This window comes from Neolamprologus brichardi, chromosome 1, assembly GCF_056152115.1.
Source record: "Neolamprologus brichardi isolate AB-2024 chromosome 1, ASM5615211v1, whole genome shotgun sequence".
Lineage (NCBI taxonomy): Eukaryota > Metazoa > Chordata > Actinopteri > Cichliformes > Cichlidae > Neolamprologus > Neolamprologus brichardi.
In genome coordinates, this window is record NC_142104.1 from 17,403,714 (window position 1) to 17,426,529 (window position 22,816).

General features: G+C 39.2%; 1 protein-coding gene across 2 annotated transcripts; it reads left to right on the top strand.

Annotated features, from left to right (window-relative positions):
* Positions 1–370: 370 nt before the first annotated feature.
* dbndd1 (dysbindin domain containing 1) lies at positions 371–22,670 on the top strand. 2 transcript variants are annotated; one of them, XM_006780019.2, is made up of 5 exons: positions 371–602; positions 782–832; positions 6,473–6,616; positions 10,572–10,709; positions 21,272–22,670. In XM_006780019.2, exons 2-5 carry the CDS (start codon positions 802–804, stop codon positions 21,424–21,426), a joined length of 468 nt encoding a protein of 155 aa, XP_006780082.1. In that variant the 5' UTR covers positions 371–602; positions 782–801; the 3' UTR covers positions 21,427–22,670. The 2 variants fall into 2 exon arrangements, with proteins under 2 accessions (XP_006780082.1, XP_035760941.1); XM_035905048.2 differs by having other exon boundaries at positions 371–590.
* Positions 22,671–22,816: the final 146 nt, after the last annotated feature.

Below are 22,816 nucleotides of genomic sequence, written 5' to 3' on the forward strand. Positions count from 1 at the left end.
AGAGAGCGACATCCACCAGGTTATTTTCCTCAAGAGAAAGAAACACTATTTTTGAAGGCATGGGATTCATACTTCTGTCAAGTATCACACACAAAATGTATTCTGCTTTAACTCTGACCTGCACATTATTTGGCTCAACAAAGTGCCTACAATCCACAAATTGTTGTGTCACATCAATGCATTTGCACACTTCTGCACACTCATTCACACTCGCAGCGTGTCCCCCACTACACTGGTCCATAACCCTCCCTGATACCCCCTCTCTCTTTCTCTCCCTCTCAGTCTGGGCCCACTGCCAACTCAGCCCCCCCCCCCCCCCCCCCCCTCCTCTCTCTCCCTGTCTATTCTGTACATACCCAGCCAAGCCTCACAATGCTGCATTTACTAAAGCAAGTGGCTTGGAAATTCACTGCGATGTCGCTGTTCCCAGACCACCCTCCCTGTGTTGGACTAGCTCTGTGAAGCTGTGCAGCGCTCAGACAGCGCTGATGGCAGATCGGGGCACGTGGACTGTGCCAGAGGAAAAGGCGAGATCACCTGTTTGGGAAATCTAGAACAACAGCGGACAAAAAGGAAGGAGGGACAGGCAGGTGGAAGCTTAGGTCTGCTGTGTCCACCTACCCCATACTCTATTATATACCCACACGAGTCTCTCTCTCTCTCTCTCTCTCTCTCTCTCTCTCTCTCTCTCTCTCTCTCTCTCACTCACTCTCACTCCTTGCCTCTCCCTTTCTTCCCATTTGTCTCCTCCACTCTCTGATGCTGGTGTGGTGAACCGCAGGACACTCTCCGCTGAGCTGCATGGAGGCACAGGGAGGGGCGGGGAGCCCAGGTAAGAGCCATTTTCTATTTTTGCTCTTTTCAGTGCTATAGCGGGTTGGTCACGGCCGAGTGTCTTTTTTTCTGTTCTGATTGACTTGTGCTGTGGAAAACCTGCCTGTCGTGTTTCCTCGTACATTCATGACGTGTGCAGTTGGGGACTTGCTACATGCCCGGAGCCCGATCTCTCTGATTAATGCTTGTATCTCACGAGTGAGCAACTCTTCTGCTGTAAAGAGTTAATCACTGAAATAGTGCGTGAGGTTTATATACAGGAGTGACCCTTCTGCTCATTCTCATCACCCCGGCGTCCAGCAGTAGGGGGTCCATTGCTTCCTGTTTAATCTATTGTTTAACTGTACAGGTTAATGCTCACTGTAGGTCAACCATGCTGAAGCTGCTGATTGAAAATTACAGAACAATAGTAGAGGCATATGGCCTTTGTGTAAAGACCATCCAGAGAAGCCTGCGCTGCGTGGACCCACTGAGTTGTGCTTCAGTGCCAGCAGGGGTGATGGGATGAAGTCCTAAATCAAGTCTCCTCGTGGGACTAATTAACTTTACTAAATGTAAAACTACAGAATACTTCTCATAATGTATGAAGAGCTACAGGCAGTGTTGCTCTATAAATTTCAGTATCGCTTTTATAGTGGAACCCTGGAGAAATCGAGGAAAGCTTTACTATTTAGAGCCGTAATATTTTTGGCATAATATACGATAATGTGTCTGTAGCTGTCAGTGTATATTGCTCGGTTTTAGTATGTCCCACAAGTAATTAAAGGTTTTTGGAAGTTGGTTTCTCCTAAGTGTCTGATTTTGTGAAAGTCCATGGGCCCTATTTTCATACATTATGTATGTCCTTAATGAATGAACTTTATAAAGTCCTTGTTTCATCATACAAATAATAATTTCTGATGATTCTTTCAGGCAACTTTGTTAAAATATTCTTTTAAAATATAAAAATGGTAATTTGATAATATACAGTCAGGTATATAAATATTTGGACGTGACATAATTTTGTCTCTGCACACAACCACAATGGATTTTAAATCAAACAAACATGATGAGACTTTCAGCTTGAAATGAACGGATTTTATTAAGGTATTCCATTGAGGATTATTTTTTTGTTTTGTTTTTTCTATTGGAGGGCCATAGTCCCCAGTTTTAATCTCAAAAGTAATTGGACAAACGAACATAACATGTAAGGACTGGTTTTAATAAGTGAAGGAAAATCTTTTGCAGTAATTGACTCCCTGAAGTTTAGAACCAATGTTGCCAGACCCTTACTCTTACCACCGACAGCTGCTGCTTATTTGAGGGTCTGTGCTTTCAGGGACTGAAAGACATGCTCTGTTGTGTGAATATCTCAGGATATTCTGAATTAAAGAATATCATATTTCTTTGTCTTGAAAAACTCCTGGGTTGCTTTTGCAGCCAGGAAAAGTGTTGGAGTGTTTTGTTTTGTTTTTATCTAAGCAGAAAGTATAGCCCTGTACACCTTACAATTCATCCTGGTACTTTGTGCTACTTCTATCAGCAGTAAGCACCAGTAGCCTGTTCCCATAACTCTACATCCACCATGTTTGACAGATGATGTGGTATGCTTCTGTTCATGAGGTGTTTCTCTCCTTCTCCATGCTTTTACATTATACTGGTTCACATGAGTCTTGGTTTCATCTGTTGATTTCTGTCACAACTGAATCTCACCTCTCTGTTCTTAAGTGTAACCAGTGGTTTGAACTTTGTTATAAACCCTGTGTTTGATTTCGTAAAGGCATCGCTTGATTGTAGACTTTGACAATGATACACCTGCCTCCTCAAGAGCGTCCTTGGCTTGACTAGATGTTGTAAGGGGTTTCTCCTCCCTATATTTTATCTGTTTGTCATGGAATTGCAAAGGAACAGGCCTCGCTTGTCCATGAAACTTTTTTTCTCAGTCAGTTTATTGCTTTTGAGACTCTGAATTGAAGCTTAAAATTTACACTTCAATCACTTCTTGATTGTTTGATTTATTATCCACTGTGGTGTTTAATAAAGTAAACATATGTCACTATAAGAGCATTTTCAGCAGTACTGAATGAAATTACCTTTTAAATGGGAAATGCCATTTCCTGCAATGGCCTTGATCCCTGTACCACTGTTTTTATCTCAACAGTGCATGTTCATGCTATCCGCCAGAGCTACCTGCCCACTACAAATAATGATCATATTTGTCCATTAAGATGTGATTGAATTAGAGTGAACATCATTACTGTGATGTATCACAGAAGTGGGTCACAAAGCATGACCTTTTGATGGCATCATGTGGCAAACACAGCAACTGCTTTGAATGAAGGGATATTCTGAATTAAGAACAGTAACAGCTTATTAAAAAAGGCCTTTGTCTTATCTATAAGGATGAGAAATAATGTTAAAAGAAACTGCATTAAAAACACTGTAAACCATGTTAACTGTGTTCTCAATTCAGCCAAATATTCATCCTCCTCTGTATACTCGCTTCCCTGTGGGAGTAATGTTTATATAAATCTGCCACTGCGGGTGTAGCGTAAAATATGAGTAGAGCATATATGGGATGTAAGACAGAGAGAAATTAGCAAGCACAAGGACCTGGCAAGGTCATAGACCATGTTAACTTTTCCTGCCAGTGCAACACAGTCAAACAGCAACTGATTTATTACACCGAGGCTGTGAATTTGATTCAACTTTTGGCAGTCGTACAGTACACCATCCCACCAACCTCCCTCGCTCTGTTTCTACATCTCCCACCATCTGTCTGCATGTCTTGGGTTAGCTGATTCATAGACAGTCATGGCTGACAGCTCAAGACAGGGTCAGTGGCATCCTGAAAAAGGGCACATGTATGACTGGCAGTCTTTTAACAGCACTGACTTACATTGTCATTATTTACTCGGGCTTCTTCACAGACATTGTAGCAGTTGGTGGCTAGATCAGACCATCTGTGCAAAGTGCCTAACTGTATATGCAAAGAATACTGTGACTTCCAATAAAGACCTTTTCAGCTGTTACTGATTAATATTGCACCTTGGAGACAGTCATTTTCAACTACTAAATGCTAAATGCAAGCCTATACATACACACACATGTATTTGTTGGTGTCTTACATGTATCTTCTATCTAAAAGGCAACATTTCCTTATAGATGGATGGATGGAAACAAATGTTCGTTGAAGGAAATAGAAACCAGAGATGTTTATAGTCAAAATATTGAGCAAACGTTTCATTATAACAACAGAGGTAAATGTGTAGTGTTTCAGTTTGTGTGGTTCCTCACTGGGGAAATTAATCAATAGCTGGCGATAAACACTTTGCGTCTTAGGTTGCAATGAAAATCCATCACGTTCTGCTTTCACCTTGGCTGTAACATATTTATTCATCTGAAATAAGAAATTCCAAAGTCTGAACATACTGCAAGCAGAAATGGTACAGACCATCTGGTGAGGCCCACCAGGAAGCCGCTGTACTCCCACAGTTGCATCTGTTGTGCATGTTATCATCAAATGCAGCCAAAGTTATTGCTACATGTTGCGCCATAAACAAATGACTCTTCTTTTCAGCTTTTTTTCCCTTACTTTCAAATGTATGGTTAATGTCTCCTTGGCAACATCAGCTGTCGCAATCTCACGACGCAGTATGTCGGGGAAGTTGATTTTTTAGGTGTTCAAGGTCACTGTGACTTCACAAAACATGTTTTGGGTTACAACTTAGAATAATATATGCACATGCTGTAGCGCACCATTCTGAAGGAAGAGCTTACCCAGATAACAGTAGTAGTGATCAGAAAGTTTACTTATCTGATAAAACTATTGTATAATTTTAAACTCCCACCAGTGTCTGGAATACTGGTTACGCTCTCTATTCCTCTCACTAAATGTGCAGCTTACCTTATTTAGTCTCCTCACATACTGCATTGTGCTTTCAGCTCTGTCAAACAGGTGAAAATTTAACCTTGATCAAGTTTAACCAATTTAGATTTTATGCATGCTTCTGAGTGTGGAAGAATGCTATTTTAAGTCTCTACTATTTTCAGATTTTGTTGATGGCCTCTGTGAACTGTTTTCAATAGATGTTTGAGATGTTTTTGGGAACATGACCGGGCTGTTAGAATGCAGTATCTTTTGTAACACTAGAGTGACTATATTGTGAAGCAGAAACGATGAATTAGGGATCTGTAAAAAGCCAACACCAATCTCACTGAAAGGAACCACACATGCTTTAATTCAAGAGGTTTAACAAAAGTATTGCATTAACTGCTTAGGAATTATAGCCATTCTTATAGATACGTAGTTCCACATTTTTGGATATTGAACTACAGTATGGCAACATTGGAGAAATGTTAAATATGAGAATATTCATTTTAATAGCTGGATAAATATTTTTTTGCAATCAATGACTACTTGAAGTCATTGATTAGCCCATGGACATCACCAAATGCTGTTTTTCTTTTCTTGAAATGCTGTGTTGGGCTTTTACTGTAGCCATCTTCAGCTGTTCCTTGTTTGTGGATTCTCTGCCTTCAGTCATAGATGCAAATGCCATACTGCCTATAAATACTGCCTCCACCATACTTGGCAGATAATGTGTTATACTTCAGCTCACGAGCTGTTTCTTTCCTTCTCGATATTCTCCATCATTTCGATATAAGTTAATCATTTCAACAATTTTTTTCCAGGACTGTGCAGATTCTTGTAGACGTTTTCTCGACTTGCTTAAATGTTGTGAAGGTGGAGATAATTCGATCAATGTGCAATTTAGTGCTCTTTCACTTCTTCGATCGTTCAGGCCTTTTGGTGTTGATGAACTGACCTGTTCATTCCTTCCTTTTAACAATGTAGCAGATTGTTGATTTGGCCAATCCGTCCCAAAAACAATAAACAACCCTAACAAGTGTGAGTAAAACAATTGGAATCAGTGCGATATATTCTATCAGCTTAATATGTCATGAAATAATAAAGGAACAGATCTCATTAAATTGCTTGTCCAGTTCACTCAGTTGTCCAATTACTTTCGGTTGGAAGATTGTGCATAAAAGTCACTGATTTCCTAAGCAATTAATTATTTTTGTTAAACTCCTTGAATTAAAGCTGAAAAATTGACTTTAATCAAATTGTGACTGTTTGGCTTAAATAACACTGTGGTGGTACACAGAGTGGTGTATATGTGGTTATACACAAATTTATGCATCTAACTGTATATGACAGACATGTATCAGTTTAGTTTAAACACTAAACTCACACTGATGCGTAGGCTGCATAGATGTTGTGAAGAACTTTTTGCATTATATAACAAAAAGACAAGCAGCTGAGATGCTTGAGCGTTATAAGGTGACGCAGGTAGCTTGGGATTAATGGCCAGCTGGTGTCTGATTTGGAAAACACATAATAGTGGTTATACAAGGAGGATTATCACTAAACATGGCAAACATGGGAGCAAATACTAAGTTCTTTCAGTTCTGGAAAATTTCTGAGTACTTTGTTTCATTTCATTACTCAACATCTTCTCTGCATTATTGTGTTGCCTTAAATTGCATTTGATTAGCAACAATAATCAATACCTGAGGCTTAAAATCGTTAGCTTTCCTTTTAATTCTCTCTTTTATGTTCAATCTCCTTTTCTGGGTTTTCACTGGATGACAGAGCCCAATAAAGACATCCAGAAGCTGCTGAAGCCCTCCAGCTCAGGCGACCTGTCCAAGGAGCTGTTTCAGCACCCATTAGCAGAGGAGGAGGGCAGCTTGTCAGGGCACACTGCTAGCCTGCTGCACATCAACGAGAAGAGACGTGAGTACAAGTGATAGTATAAAGAGTTGGTTATTTTAGCAATATGAAATAGTGATGAATATTCATTGGCAGTAAAGAGGTGTTACAGGCTAATTATAAATGGGAAAAGCCTTGAGCAAGATACCTGATCAATAGTCTCTAATGAAGAAAATAAGTAATCACGGAAGAGGATATTCTTCTGTAAAAATGTATTTTATCAGTGCCGGTCACGGATTGATATCATAACACAATAACAATCCCATACTAACATATCTGTGGAGCTCTAATACATACTTCACACATGTAATTATGGATTATACAAGCATTCTTTAGTCAATTCCAGGTATATGGATCCCTTTGGATTTACTACTGCCTGTTTTACGTATTCTGGTCCAACATTCTCAAAGCACCACAGCCTCGACTGAACAGACCCATTGTGCATCAGTCTCATACAGAGGGTTCTCTGTAAGCGCCAGACTCCCAAGGCACAAAAGCACAGAGACGAATACAGGAGCTACATGGATGACAAGGCAGCCTTTTTCTGCTTCACAAACTGAACTCTTTTTCAAGGAGACACCTCATCCACAGGCCAATTTCGGTGTCTCTCTGATTTAACGTAACCCACGACATAATCGTGCTACCTGGCAGCTCAGCTTAATAGTCTATGGCAAGAGAGTCTATGGAGAGAGAGTGAAACCAAGACTGGTGGTTTGAAATATTTCCAAAAAATTTAGAGTCTGATTTGAACGAGATTACCCTTCTGATCAGTGAGAGTCATTCATTAACGCTAAAGTGCTAAAGAACACGACGTCATCCAAAAATGGCACAGAAACAAATAATCTCCTTGAGCTGCAGTTTGCTCCTGAGTCATCTGCAAGGCTTATTTTTAGGCTCAGCCTCAAAAAAAATCAAACATCTTAATATCCCAGAAAAGATCATTTGGTTTGCAGGAACTAAGGTGGTAAGAAAAAAAAACCCTGCAGTATGGATGCATCCACAAATGAATACAAGGCCATAGAAAGCTGCACTGTAAACCAATTGCACTCTGATTGCATGGATGGAAAGAAATAAAACATTTATGGCAACCGCCCATACTATCAGTTTCTTTAATAGGAGAAAGTGGGCAAGATCAAAGGAATTTTAATTAGGATTTTAATTCAGCTTGTGTCCTTCAAATTAAAACATCCTGTAAGGAAAATATATTTAGATAAATGTAGGCAAATGTTGGTTTACTCTGGTTGTGTGGGCTATTGCAGAGGCCGGCGTTTGAATCTTTTCGATGATGTATTTTAGCTCTTTTTCCTGTGTTTCCAGTGTGTTTTAATTTGGATTTCATCCCCTAGTGAAGCACTCTTCTTGCTATGTGTGTAGCAATTACACCTCATTTATTGATTAACAAGCAATCCAACAGAAAATAAGTAAACAACATTAGGCCGTGTTTATCAAGAACATTCAGATCTGTTATAAAGAATGCATTATATATGTGATAGAAATTTTTGACACTGTTTGTTTAATATATACATCTCAATAGCTTAGCCTGGTGTCAGTCTTATTCACTTCATTAGTCTCAGTCATTATTACAATCTGCTCAGGCTGAACTGATGACCTCAGAGCCCTGATAGGCTAGGGAAGAAAGGGGATTATACAGATCCAAGATGCACGGCGCATCCATTCCACTCTCTGATCCCTTCTCCCAAATGTGAAGCCCTCCCTCTTATCCATTCTCCCTATTTTTGCTCTTCCATTTGAACCTATCTCTACATTTATAGTTGTAAAGAGAGGAAAGAAAAAGGAAAAATGAGAATACTGAATAGTCATGTTGTCTTGAAGTAATTGAGAATTTTAAATGAGAGGTTCTATTGAAATCAGGGGACTTTTGTTTTGCACACATGGACTGCAAGCATGTGATGAAAAAATATAGTATTAGTGAAGAAGGAGACAAAATGAATGCATGTGAATGTGCGGGCCACTGGCCAAGAAATGGTCGTCTCTTACATCTGCTGTATGCTTTTTGTCCTCCCCCTCTCCCCACTGACTTCTCAGAGTGCCACTGATTGGCTTTTGAACTGGAGGCAGTTGTTTCAGCGTGTCTGTCTAGGACTGGAAACCGACTGATCAATTATTCAAGGAGAAAGGGTGTGGAAAAGGGGAAAAAGAAGAGATGGGGGAGAGGCGGTTAAAAGCAAGCGCAATAGAAAGGGAATAACCCTTATCAGCTGAAAATAATGACAGAACTTACAAGGAGGTATTGTGTTGTTTCACATACTGCCTCATTTCCCCCTCTTGTCGCTTTCTTTGCCATACCCATTTTATTATTTTAGATTTAGCTCCTTACCTAACGCTCCCTCTTCTCCCATCGCCCTGCCTCTCCCTCATCTTTCTTCATCTCCTCCCCCACAGTTTTCTTCATGTTTCACTGCCTTAGTTTTTTACCTCCCAAAATGCAGTTAAAAATACTGATAACTGTAGCAAGCACCTTTCTGCCTGCTGAAAACACAATATATATTCAGAAACATGCACAAGAATCAACCTAAAGAGATGGAAAAAAATAACTTTTATGAGTTTTTTTTTTAAAAACAGTTATTGTATGTTTTAGTGCTTATTTAAAACCAATCCCAGACAGCAGAAATAGAGACCTTCAAGCTTTGGATGTGAAGTCTGAGTCTTTCTGTGGCTGTTTTAATTATATGTACTGTGGTGGTTAATGGAGTGATAATGGAAGCTGGCTAGCTGAATTCTTAATATATTTCAAATGTCTACTATATTCAGTTACTTATATTTATATTCTCTTCGTCACAGCTTCCTGTTTCATTCCTCTTGGGATTTCTGCTGAGTGTTTCTCTTATATCTTAAAAATGACACAGCTACTTCCCTGGCATAATAAATAAGTCTTTTAAAAATCAATATGTGCTCTATCAGGACCATGATGAATTAAATGAAATATAGCAGCAGACAAGGAGCAGCAGGAGGAGAGTGGGCTCTGCTTCTTCAGCTGCTTCAGCCTGAGACAGTGCCTTAAACTGCCTGGAAAACGGCACGCAAACAGCACGGGATAATAACAGCTTTCAACCTGTCATGGAGCCCATCGTTTTTTTACAAGTCACGCTACAACCAGCCAATGATGTGCTTTAGTCAGGACTTTGCATGTAAGGCTAGCACCCACTGATTGATAAGGAAATGTAAGCACACGTCTGTCTGCATCACCGCAGACCTCTTTCTCACTATACTGTTAGATTAGTCCTGCTCAATTACATCTAATTGTTTCCTAACTTGGGTAATGCTGAGACAAGCAGATGTTCTCTTGGTGCACTTTATGCAAAGATTATTTAGATCTCTGAATAAATCTGACTTTGCATACATTACATTAAAATCTCACCTTTGGAGGCACTTTGACTGGAAAGCTGAGTCAGGCGTTTGGATGCACACCACGTGTACGTTAATACCACCCTGTTCTGTGCAGCAGCGGACGAAATGGCCTGCTGAAGAATCACAAGCTTGTGGAGAAAAGAACAGGTGCAACACACCCAAGAGAAAAAAAAAATAAGATCTGGTTATTTTCATCTCTACAGAGCTCTTGTTTCATTTCTTCAGTAAGCTCCTGAGTCAACACAAGGGGTGTCATGCTGAGAGAGGAATTCACTGAATGAAGCATCAAAATCAGACACAGATTTAGGAAATGTACAGTATGTGAAATGCTTCTGTAATAGAGAGCACTGTACAAGTTGTACAGATTAAAGTGGATACAGGAGCAGAAAAGAAATTGATTTTACAATAGCACTGCAAGACTCAGGTATCGATCTGATTATCAGTACAATAGATTCAAGAGCTCCTTACTTGAGCTGTTGAAATATATGCAGTTTATCTCCTACTTCTTTGAAAGAGACACTTTTTTCTGCACTGTCAGCAAAAATGAGTGATTTTAATCTCCCGTGTTCTCTCCAGACTAAAAGGACTCTTTTATTTCTCTGCTTCATAGAACCGTTGAGCAGTGTCTCTTCTTTAGAGGTGCACTTTGACCTCTTGGATCTCACTGAACTTACCGATATGTCTGACCAGGAGCTAGCTGAAGTTTTCGCTGACTCTGATGAGGAAAACCACAATGAGTCCCCAGCAGGTAAGGATTTCTAAGATTAGATATATATGTTGCAATAAACACTGATCATTAAAACATGAAAGTAAAGAGAACCAGGACTATTACAGGAGTGTACAAGTCACCCCTCATTTATTTATATTTTGCCTTTGATGAAACAGACTTTATTGTAATTCTATAAAGTTTTCCTGAGCAATAGTTGTGCCGCCTGTCTCAAGGTCTCTCAATTTATTTATTTATTTTATTTATTTTTTTGTTGCTTTTTCACTAATTTTCAGAACATTTGTTGTACCTGACCATTTTGGCATATCTCAACACGATGTGCGGTGTGTCCTTTCAAAATGTTTAGGGAATTAGACAAGTGTAGGACAAAAGAAGAAGTGGCAGGCCTAAAGAAACTATTTAAGGCAGATGAACATTATTTGAAAGTTGTGTCTTTAAGAAACATGGGGGGAATCCAGCAAAGACTGAGAGAAACATGGCCCTACAGCTGATCCATCTACTATTCAATGAAGCCTTTCCAGAAATGCTCTCAGTGGAATGGTAACTATCCAAAAGCCATTCTTTAGGAAGGGAAACAGGGAGAAAGGTATGAGGTATGCCAATAATACAAGGACTGAACTGGAAATCCAGGTCTGATGGGGTGAGGAATCCAAATATGAAATTGTTATCAATATGTCTGAAGCAGTCAAGTGAGAGATCCAACAGTGAGAGTCTACAGCCACCTGTATAACATGGTGGAGGTGCTGTCATTGTTTGGGGCTGCATTTTCACCAGTGGTTAAAAGAACCATCAAATTTTGATCTAATATTCAATATCATCTGTAAAGGATCTGAGTGGCAGCAGTTTCATATTTCAGCATGACATTGATCCCAAAGAGAAATTACAAGAAACCTTACCTAGGAGTGTTCAGACTGTGTTGAAGAGTAAAGATAGTCATGTTAAATCTTGACTTCAAGTGTGTTGGATTTGTACAAATGCTGTTTTGCCTCATAGACTGTATTTCTGCACTCCCCATTCCCCTGAAATGAGGGTTGGCTCAAGACTTTTGCACCATATGTTATATTTCCTCAAGGTTTGCCGAGACAACGGCTCATACAAAAACTGATTATCCTCATTCTGCAATCTCCTTAAGATATCTTGTACTCCATGCACAGATTTTAATTAACGCAAGGCGCAAAACATTTTTGCAGCTCTTTTCCCTGTAGCTTGATTGCCGAGGGAAGCATTTCCCAGATTAGTGACTGTGGGTGTAAAAAGTAAAGAAGCAATCATTTTGTGGGGGTGGAAGGGTGTGCATAAGAGAGACAGAATGTGTATTTGTGTTACTCATTTTGTGGGGACATGTGCCTGTTTATGCAGTAACATTGTTGATCTGACATCAACAAGCCCCAACAAAATCAATCGATCAGTGTTAGTACTGTAAGACCTGATTTAAGGGTAGAGTAAGATTAGGTCAATGCAAGCAGTAAACAGACCTTTGTCTCCAGGAACTGAATGTGAGTCAATGTAAAGTCCTCTGAAGTAATGGAAAGACGACCGCGTGTGTGCAAGAGACAGATTCAAATCATTATGGCTCAGCAGGGTCCTAAAACAGCCTGCTGAGCTGTAACGATTTGAAATATCATGTGACTCCTTCACAGACTCATTAAAAACATAATTCACAGTGTCACAGTGGTTAAGTAAAAGGGGCAGTTTAACTTGGTTAATTTCCATTTTTACGTCGCCTAACAGTGAGAGGAAAGAATTTCATATTGATTATATTGATTAAAACAAATATGAATTCTTTTATTCTGACAAGTGAAAGGAAAAGATGACTGTGAGGGCTGGAGCTGCATCACTTCAACCCCACATCAGCCAAATTAGTCAAATACAGCACATGGGGTTTGTGCGTATTAAAGAGGTGAGACAGTTTGCTGTCACAGCAGCAGGTGCAAAAAAGCTGTTGTGCAAAAAAACAAACAAAAAAACACCATTGGTAGCAGCGTGCTGCACATGCAAAGTCAACTTTGTCCTCTGAGCGTCTCGACATGCACTATGGGTTTTTGTCAGCTTAAGATGTAAAAGTCTGATATAAACATTAGCAGTCTATTTTCGCTCCATGGACAGTGGGGCGTTCGTTCTTTGTTTGTCCAAGAGTACCTAAAAGAAGGTTGAACACATATTAGCATAAAGTGCTGACCCTGTTTGGTGATGATATGACATGTACACTCTTATAGGCACCTACATATCATGACACAGTGTGTTAAGTGTGAGTTATAGCCCCAGTGGGATCTGTGCTATATACTGCTGCCTCCAGCGCTGTAGTCATTTATCTAAATTTGAGATACAGTGGTTACTGCAGGGACATCTTATGTCCAAAAATAGACTTTTTCCTTTGTTTTTAGTAAATCCACTCTGTTGTATGTGCTGTATGTAATGGTATGCTGATAACTGTATTCTCATGGTTCACGTTACTGTAGCAACTCAACTAGATGGAAAAAATTTAGTAATTTCAGTAATTTATTTAGGCTATTTAATAGAAAAAAAGAGGATGCTGTAATAATGAATATACATAGAATATTGTGTAATTGCATCATCCAAAAAAAACTGATGCACCATCTTAAACTTATAGTTAATCTATTAAAAATACATAGGATTGGGTTTGCAGTTTGTTGAAGTTGCCATGTTTGAATACAGTGGCCAGGAAGGAGATCTCCCAATGGAGTTTAATGTATGTGGCTAGAGGCCGGCCACATACGTAGTACAACAAAGCCAGAGAAAAGAAGCCATAGATTTTGGTGTGCTGTGGAAGGATATTTAATGCCTTCAGCACCTTTCAGAGTCAAGATGTGAAGGACCAGAGCTATGTTTTATTCTTAAAGAAGGGGTCCAAACTGAGGAGTGAGCTTTTTACCAGCTTCTTAATAAAATGTTGTTCTCTTTCTTCCCACCTCAAGCCTTTTCTCCTGCACTGTAGTCAAGACTCTACCACACGAAAATGTCCATAAATTTATTTTGGATTTATTTATTTATTCTTGATATTGTCACAGTTAGTAATTGGCAGCAGATTACACATGTGACCTTCCCTTCTTGGGACAGCTGACAAGAGCTGACTAAACAGCAACAACAGTTGGTTATAAGCTAACATTAAGCTAGGTAACATAAGCTTCAAGTGGCTTAAAAATCACACTTTCCCTCTGATAAACAATTTGATTACAGTACATCTCATGAAAGTTTAGAGTCAAATGATGCTACATCTAGTTCAAAGACAGTTTCACTAATGCCAGCAAGCAGCAGCTAACATAGGCTAAGTAGCAAAAACAGTAGCGCTTAGTTTAGCACAGAGATTCCCAAAGTGTGGGGCGCAGAGCCATTGAAGGGGGGGGGGGGGGGGGGGGGGGGGGCACGGTATGAAAAAAACAAAACAAAAAAAAAGAGTACTTGGGCACTGCTAGCATAGTGGACAGGTTTTTGACGGGGCTCCCACACAAACGCAAAGCAGGAAATGAAGTATCCAAATATGTTTCCAAACCAACTTCATTCTAAGCCAAAGACTAGAAAATATGGTGAAGCATATCTTCCCTTTGGCTTCACCTGCACAAGTGCCGAGGTAGGTCTCCCCTGCAGAATTGGTTTTCCCTGCGTCGGGAGCAGCGCTGGCTCTCCAAATCACGGACAAACAGTATCCCACAGTTGTTTATGTTTTTGAACCCATTTTGCACAGATGTATTGATAGCAATGTTGAAACAACTACACGTAAAATAATTACACCGTGATGCCTCTGCCTTTCTAAATGGAGGGACAGTAACTGCGTGTGTATATGTAAGCATGTAAAACCTGAAGATAGTCAGATTAACAGTATTTTGTCTCTATCTGCCATTCTGTAATTCATCTCATGTAAACAATAACGTGGCGCACAGCATGATGTGAAAAAAGGCACATGCCATTGACATTGCATGACGAACTCTGTATTCCTCGTCCACACGTAAGGAGATTTAAAAAATCTCAGTTTTCGGTGATTCGAAACGCCGTTTACGTGTGGATGAAACAGCTGCGTTTTCAAAAATACCCGTGTAGGTGTGGCTATAGCATAAAAGAGTTAGTAGTGGATTTTATTACTACCTGTAATTTATTGCAGTTTACTTGTATTTGCTTAATTATTTACTAAATGTTTGAGGTGTGAAATAAACCGCAATCGAGTTTGGAAACAAAATATGGGTGTGTGTGTGGTCGGAGGATGTGTTTGTGCAGGGGGGCAAACATTTTTCTTGTAAAACAAAGGGGGGCCTAGCAAAAAAAGTTTGGGAACCACTGGTTTAACATATCCTCAACAATTCACCTCAGTCATTGGTCAGAAGTGAGCATATCAGACTCCTTTCACATGGTTTTACAGCATCTTCCAGAACAAATAAAGGTGGACACTTCTCAGCTACATTGACAGCTGAAGTAAACAGCAGCCTTCCACACATAGGGAGAAACTCCAGGGGACATCTGGATCCGGTCCAAACAGTAATAGAAAACCACCAGCCAGCCACAGCTGTTATACAGCAGAATCTAACTTTAATGTTTTGACTGACGATGAAGCAGGTTGTAGGCTCTATACGGAAACACATTATTATCATCTGATTTTTTACACCCAGTTGTTACAGGTCTTTATTGTTTGTTCAGAGTTTTTGTTGAAGTCTAATAATCACTCTCATTTAGTACCGCTGTAGGTCTCAGCTAGGCCCTAGGATGGTATCAGTTGTTTTCTGTTTGCTGCTGAATGGTGAACAGGTGTAGTACAGTGGATTGTAGAAGATTCTTACAAATAGCTGCTGCTGCTGACAATGGCACAATAGTAAGTTTTGGGTCCCTCTTGGACAGCAAAACAGTGACCTCAAATAAACTGTGATGGACCGAGCAGTGAAGAAAAATTAGACACAGGTTGACGTCCAAAAAAATGATTTTTTATTTAACCCAAAAGAACATAATTAGTTAAATCATGACAAAAGAATCAAAATCTTGGGCCCATAAAAGAGGTCAAAATAACAAAACTCTACTCAAAGTACTGATAACTCAAACAAACTGACCTAACTTAACAAGACAAAGGGGAAACTTAAATAGTGGCTGATCAGCCCACAAAAACAGAAAAAAAAAAGGGGTAAAATACACAAAACCTAACTAAACCAAACATAATAAACTCCAATTCCCCCCCATGGTCCCGAATTATGGCATGAACCAATTTGTATTGTTCCTTTAAAACTCGCTCCGCCCCTTTTCCACCTCTTGGCTCCTCAATCAAGGGACTGGAGCAGCTGCAACTAAGGTAACTCGGAAAACAAAAGATTAATCATACATAACAGTGTAAACTAAAATGTGCGCACTTATTTTAGAATACAGTGTCATGTGGATATGTGAATTAACTTTAAACAAAAACCAGTTATTTATTATCCTGTAAACTAATGCCTATATTTAAAGAAAGACAAATGTGAATGTTATGTTACTTATAAGCCTCTACAAACATGGTGGGTATTACCACTGTGGGGCTGTAGTTGCAGCCATCACATAAACTATGAAGCTTCGAAGAGCTGAGCATAGCTGCAGGTTGACGTGATAATCCAGTGGGTTTATGCAAACAACCCTTTTGCATTGTCACTTTGTCTTCATGTTGCTACTTGATACATTGTCCTTATAAATCAGTTGATTATAGTGCTCTAACACAAATGAAAAAGTATGACAGGGCAGAATTGTGTCTACACACTTTTGACTTTAATATCTTAAGACCTGAAGAGTTAGTGGAGTAGAATTAGAGAAAATAGTCACATGTGGTTACCCACTTGCATTTTAATATTTACACATAAAATGGTTGTGCACTTCTCTAAAATCAGCTAAAAGGACTTAAAACTGTTCAAATTCATTGACTCAAATCAAATGGTTAGATACATAAAATGAAGACATCCATGTGGTTAGAAGGATATAAGATAAAACTGTATAATCCTTATAGTCACTGAAAGTTCACAGCATTTAAAATTTGGGGGGTAAAATTTAAATGATGGTAAATTTACATGTGTATCACATTTGGCCTTTTAGCTGTCGTCTTAAGAACTATCTAACTAACTTTCCTCTTGTTAGTAAAAGGCCACAGCTGCTTGCAGGACGAAAGTGCAAAGGCAGGAGAAGGAGCAGCCAAGCAACTTGTCAGCTGTTGCTCATTAAGATTGTGTCATGGCATCTAAAAATGACTTCCTTTTTCTAATCACTTTTCCTTGACCTTGATGGAAGATTGTATGACATCAGGGACAGATGTGAAAGAGAATTTAATCGCACTCATGCTAGATTCCTTAACACCATAACAACAGGTGTCTACCATGTCAAAACTACCACATCCAGAAGACAGAGTACACAAAAATGTGAATCTAGATTCGCCCCAGCATCCTCTGAGACTTGCTTCATACAAGTCATATAAATGAGAACCTTTGGTAAAAAAAAATATCACTTAATTAGAAAAGTGGGAATTTTAACCTTTAAGATCCCTGCTTCAGTCTCTGAAGGAAAAATTTCCTTTATCCATTATTTATCCAATTGGAGCCTATCCCCGTCAAATTTTACTTATTGGAAACCCTAAAGGCTAGCAATACCAATAATAGACATTAGTAAAGGAACCACAGCCATAGAACATACTTTGATCAATTAATTTATCTCATAATCTTGATTTAGATATTTTATGTAAATCTACATAAGTCAGTACCTCAACAAGAAGCTGATATTTTTACAGCAGTTTGATGTTCATAGTTCACCTTTTAATGGGTTTTACCAGGTGCAGCAGCCTCTTGTTGAAGGTCCAAAACATATCAGCAAGTCAGTTTTATTGGTCATTTTTATGAACCATCCAGTGCGTTGCTATGAATTGTGGGATGGAATACCTCCTTTCATTTCACAAAGGATGGTCTAGTGCAGGGGTGGACAATCTCAGTCCACGAGGGCCGGTGTCCCTGCAGGTTTTAGATCTCACCTTGGGTCAACACACCTGAATCACATGATTAGTTCGTTACCAGGCCTCTGGAGAACTCAGGACATTTTGAGGAGCTAATTTAGCCATTTGAATCAGCTGTGTTGGTTCAAGGACACATCTAAAGCCTGCAGGGACACCGGCCCTCGTGGACTGAGATTGCCCACCCCTGGTCTAGTGTGTCCTATACTGGGTGAGGTAATAAAGGAAGCAGTAAAGCACCTTAGTATTTAGAGAATCCAACCAGCTGTTATGGCTGCCACTCAGCATCCTGCTGTTAATGATACAAACAATTAGGAATCCCAGCAATGATTAAATGTTAGCACACAATAAATGATTTTTAAACTAATCATCTCAACCTTCCCTTGTGCCCTTTTAGTTGTATAATCATCATGAATAAAAATAGCTCAGCTGTCTGAGAATGTAGGCGCTACTTGTCTGAAGATTTTAACCTTTCCAAAATAAACTGTTTCATTCTGTGCAGTGTGTTTCTTCAAAAAAACCAAAAAACTCTGCTTGTAGCAATGTTTCTTTTTAATCTTTCACACAGTCCTCCTCTCTTCTGTGCTCTAGGTTATCTTTATCTCTAATCCCATTGTCTGCCTCTCTCCATGTCTGCTTCAGTTTCGTGCAGTTTCAGGCTTGTATTGTATGATTTCAGGTGTCATAAAAAATTGGGTTGTGTCCAGCTCAGCAGATAGGGCAGTGCACCAAGCTGCTATTCTTGTGAGTTTGTATGAAAACTCAACACATAAAGATGAGCTAAAATGTTAAATTGGTTAAATTACTCTAAGGTAATAGAGTACAGCTTCTAATAAGGAGTAACTTTATTAAATGATTCAAAGATATATATTTAAACAACATGACATAATCAAATAGGACAATAGTAGGAATCATCCAGTTTGAGGCCCAGTGTATTTGTTTATGGATTTCCTAAAAACTTCATGATTCAGCCATGTAGTTTTATGCAAATTATAATTTCATAAATTGTTAACAATCCTGCTGAAAGCATGCAGTTACATATGGCAAAACAAAACACGCTAAAGGCTGAGAGACTGAGCAAACGAGGGCCAAGTTTGCCCCATAAAGCCATTGGTGACCTCAGATTGAGACTTAGATTTAATTATTTTTCTGGTGAAGTTTGCATTGCAAATGTGGGTCAGGTAGCACTGAGCTATGTTGCCTGAGCATAAGCCTCCATGGGAAACTACTGAGCACATGTAGGAGCTAAGGAAGCGGTTAAAGGAAGCAAAATAGAGGAGAGGAGCAAAAGATGGGTGACCGAGTTCAAGCTAAATGTAGGTTCTTGAATAATTCACTTCCCCCTGCTGGAAACAAGGCCTGGTCCTTCAAAAGGCATTTAAACACTTATCATGTTCTGTGTATCTCCTCTTTCATGTGACTATTGTATGTCTGCAGCATGTTTGTTTTCTTCTCTCTGCTGTCTTCTTTGTATGTTTACCTTTTCAACATTCAAAAGCTGCTTTCTTTCACTTCAATCTATCGTGTGTTTTTTTTTTTAAGCATTCAGTTTGAATGTTGCCAAACACGATCAGCTGAGCAGCTTCATAGCTACAGTTACTGTTTCATCAAGCGTCACGTTCTAGAGCAGCGCCAGAGACAATGAACAAAAGCCTGACGTCCAGCAGGTTTGCTCTTTGTTCTTTCAATTGAGCTTGATGAGGCATAAAGTTTACCCATATCTCTGGAAAACAACCACAGGCATAGCTGTGGCCTCCCATCATTCTTTTACTGCACATTAAATCATTAAACATTGTGTCTTGTATTATTTTTGTTGCATATTATTGTATTAAAAGCTGTGGGTTAAATATTTTGTGGAATGGAAGTTAGGGATCATGTCATTGCCAGATCCTTTGTAGATACTGTGAGTGATAATAAGACCCCACCCCCCACACACCAAGAGGGCCCCAGGATATGTTCATGTGCTGCAGTGCAGACGATCCCAATTATGCATGCCACACCCAGATCAATCATGTCAAAGGAGGCGTTTCCACTCTGCTCTCAAAGACACAAAATTTGCAGCGAGTCACAGGTTGAGATGTGAAACGTATTACCTGTAAATCCACACAGTGCAATGGCAGCTTGCTGTCTGTTGCCATTCAGTGATCATTTTTATGTTACAACCCATTTTGTAAACACCTTTTCATAGATTCACGGTCTTAAATTTGCACAGTCAGATTCCAGTGAGCTGAACTCTATGCCATGTGCTTTAAATGACTTAACAGATTATTATCTTTGATAAATTCTTGCCCTAGTTCCCAAACTCTGTTGGGCTGTGCTGGAATTAGCGAGCAGAGGATTAACCCTTTAAAGCCAAATGTATCATATTTGATGCACTAGTTTTTGTGAGTTTTTGAGACTTTTACATTATCGGTGTGATTTTCCTCCTGATGCATGATACAATTTTAAGGAATAAATTGTAAAAATAAATAAATAAATAAAATGCCTGTTGTAGCAAATATGATACAAATTTAAACTGATATGTGATTTTTTGTTTGTTTGTTTTGTCAAAAGATTCACTAAATGCAATTCAACCTTTAAATGTTTTTTTTAAAAAACAAACAAGCGAAAAACCATTAAGGGCTTTAAAAAACCAACCATTCTCTCAAACTCTAGGAGAATTTTGTGTTTAAGAAGCGTTGTTCTGCACTATTCTCTGTGTATCTTTCAGCTTTTTCCTGAATTCATCTTCATCAGCTTCTTCTGAGCAAAGCACACAAGGAATGCAGATCAGATTTACTGTGCATGTATTACACAGTTACATATTTATATACCAGACTTATTAGACAAACATTTACAGATCTACTTGAACACAACAAACAATCATCAGCTGCTTGTCAGCAAAACTCTTTCCAGTGCTCAGAAGGTTGCTGTCCCTCTAATTAAAACCCAGTGGAAACGCCATCAATCATATCAGATCAATATGAAATGAAATCAAAGAGGGCCAGTTTTCAGCTTTTTGTCACTTTAACAGTCTCCCATGCTGCTTTGTTATCTTCCTAGTAGGGGCAACATCGCCACCAAATGGTGTGAAATGGAAACATCTTCGTATGGCTAATACTAAAAAACAACTAACTTGATATAAAGGCGAGTTGCAGCAGTAATACAATTTTTTTTTTATTGATTAGTTTATTTAAAAGTGGAAAAAAAATTGACACGAGAAATACTCCAAATTGATTGGATTACAGAAAATGCTAAAACAGGGAAAACAGTATAACAACCCTGACAGGTGCAGTTATTGTTTTCACAATAGTCTATAATGAACAAAAAACTGGACCACTTACACACTGCTGATATGTGCAGCCTGCTTGCACAAGCTTGGATTAAAGGATTTCATGGCTGAGAGGAAAAGCAAGCAGCAGCTGTATCTGCAAGGTTCCTGTTGCTTCTGTAGTGTTGAGTTCCTAATATCTTTTGAGCAGGTGTAAAGCTATCTATACAAATGCTCGTCAACATGAAGACTGTTGCATTTTTAAGCTCAAACATGACATATGTTGGATTCCATATGATGCAAAACATTGCATCTGTATTTTTTATCTGCAAAGACTTTGCATTCGTCTTTATAATAGGCCGTTGTGTGTTTAATTCTCAGGTTCCCATCACCCTGCGCTTCCCAGAGGTGGGTACATGCGCTCCCCCTCGTGGACACGATGCAGCAAAGTTGAGCCTCCACGAGAGAGAAAGCACCACAGTGACTCAGACACCACAGAGCCCTTAATGAAGCTGGAAAGGCCAAAGCAACCATGATCTCTGACATGAACCAACCAGCCTGCAGAGAGGAAAACAAAACCCAGAGCCAGACATACAGCCAGAGCAGTCACACAAAGCGGACCAAGATGCCTCGTTCTGCCACCGTGCTCTCACATAATCTTACATGGTGCTGGCGAGTTCAGGCTGAACTCTGGACACTGTGCTCTCTACTCTAACTAAAGATGCTGAGATGTGCAATGTGCACACTTTCTTCTCTCCCCGTCCCATTCTCTCCCACACTCACAAACACACGCAATCATTGTGTTGCTCAAGCAAAAGGTTCTTAGTACACTTTGAGCTACCAGATTATAATCTTTGTTTATTGGTTGACAGACAGGGTATTAGGTCAGCAGAATAATAGCACTTTTATCTGTGAAACCTCTCAGCATGGGCTTGCACAGTGAGATTGATCAGGACATAACCACAGTGTTAGGTTAGACTTCACGTGAAGCTCAGATGACAGTGAGCTTCACTCTCAATTACAAAGTCATAAGATAAATCATAAATCAGGCATTTTTTTTTCCTAAATGAAACATCACATCGATCTCTTATTGAGGCTTATTCTGTAACACCTCGAAGTAAGTTAAGTGAAGCAGGGGATGTTGGTTTCTGCAAGGCTCAGCTCTATCCACCACTTTTTCTCAATCGTAATGAAGAATGTGTGCTGTTGTTTTAAATGCCTAAATAAAAATAATGCACTTCTTCACTGAACTGTATATACAGTGCCCTGCAGAATTATTGGCATTTGGTGCAGATGATTCACAAAGATAAACAGACCAAGTAGCAGCTATATGCTATGTACTTTTCCACACCCAACTTTGTGTTTGCAAAATTTGCTCACTTTATCATTATGAATAGATTATCTGCCACAATTGCTGCTACTAGCATTAAGGAATCCAAAGTTAGCAAAAAAACAAAACAAAGTTACACTGAAACAATATGGGGTAAAACTTAAAGCAGTTAAAAAAAAAAAAAAGGTCAAATCTCACTATAGGCAGATTCATGCAAAACAAAGTGCCAACAATTTTATAACTCAAATCTCCCAAAAGGTGAATTTAACTCCTGATGCAATATTTCTTATTATTTTCAGTAAAGGGAATAGCTGATTACTTGATTTATTTGTCGCATATTCAGCTTGTCTATACCAAGAGTGCCAATAATTCTGAATGCTGTGACACAGTGGATTCAAAGTGACACTGGGATGGTAGAAGAAAAAAATAAAATGAAAACAGTGTAAGTTATTATGTGACTTCTGTTGTTACTAGTGTGGAGGAGACCCATTCTGTATTGCATGGTATGGACAGCAATTGATTTCATATCAGTCTTTCGCTACAAATGTAGTCTGTGCAAATAAATATGCACATCTCTCATGTTCACTGCAGACAAT

What these genes read in the sequence shown, in the direction of transcription:
- dbndd1 (XM_006780019.2), top strand. Translation starts at nt 802, where the DNA reads ATGGAGGCACAGGGAGGGGCGGGGAGCCCAG. An exon ending in GGGAGGGGCGGGGAGCCCAG is followed by an intron (nt 833 to 6,472) that starts GTAAGAGCCATT and finishes ACTGGATGACAG; the next exon opens with AGCCCAATAAAGACATCCAG. An exon ending in GCACATCAACGAGAAGAGAC is followed by an intron (nt 6,617 to 10,571) that starts GTGAGTACAAGT and finishes TCTGCTTCATAG; the next exon opens with AACCGTTGAGCAGTGTCTCT.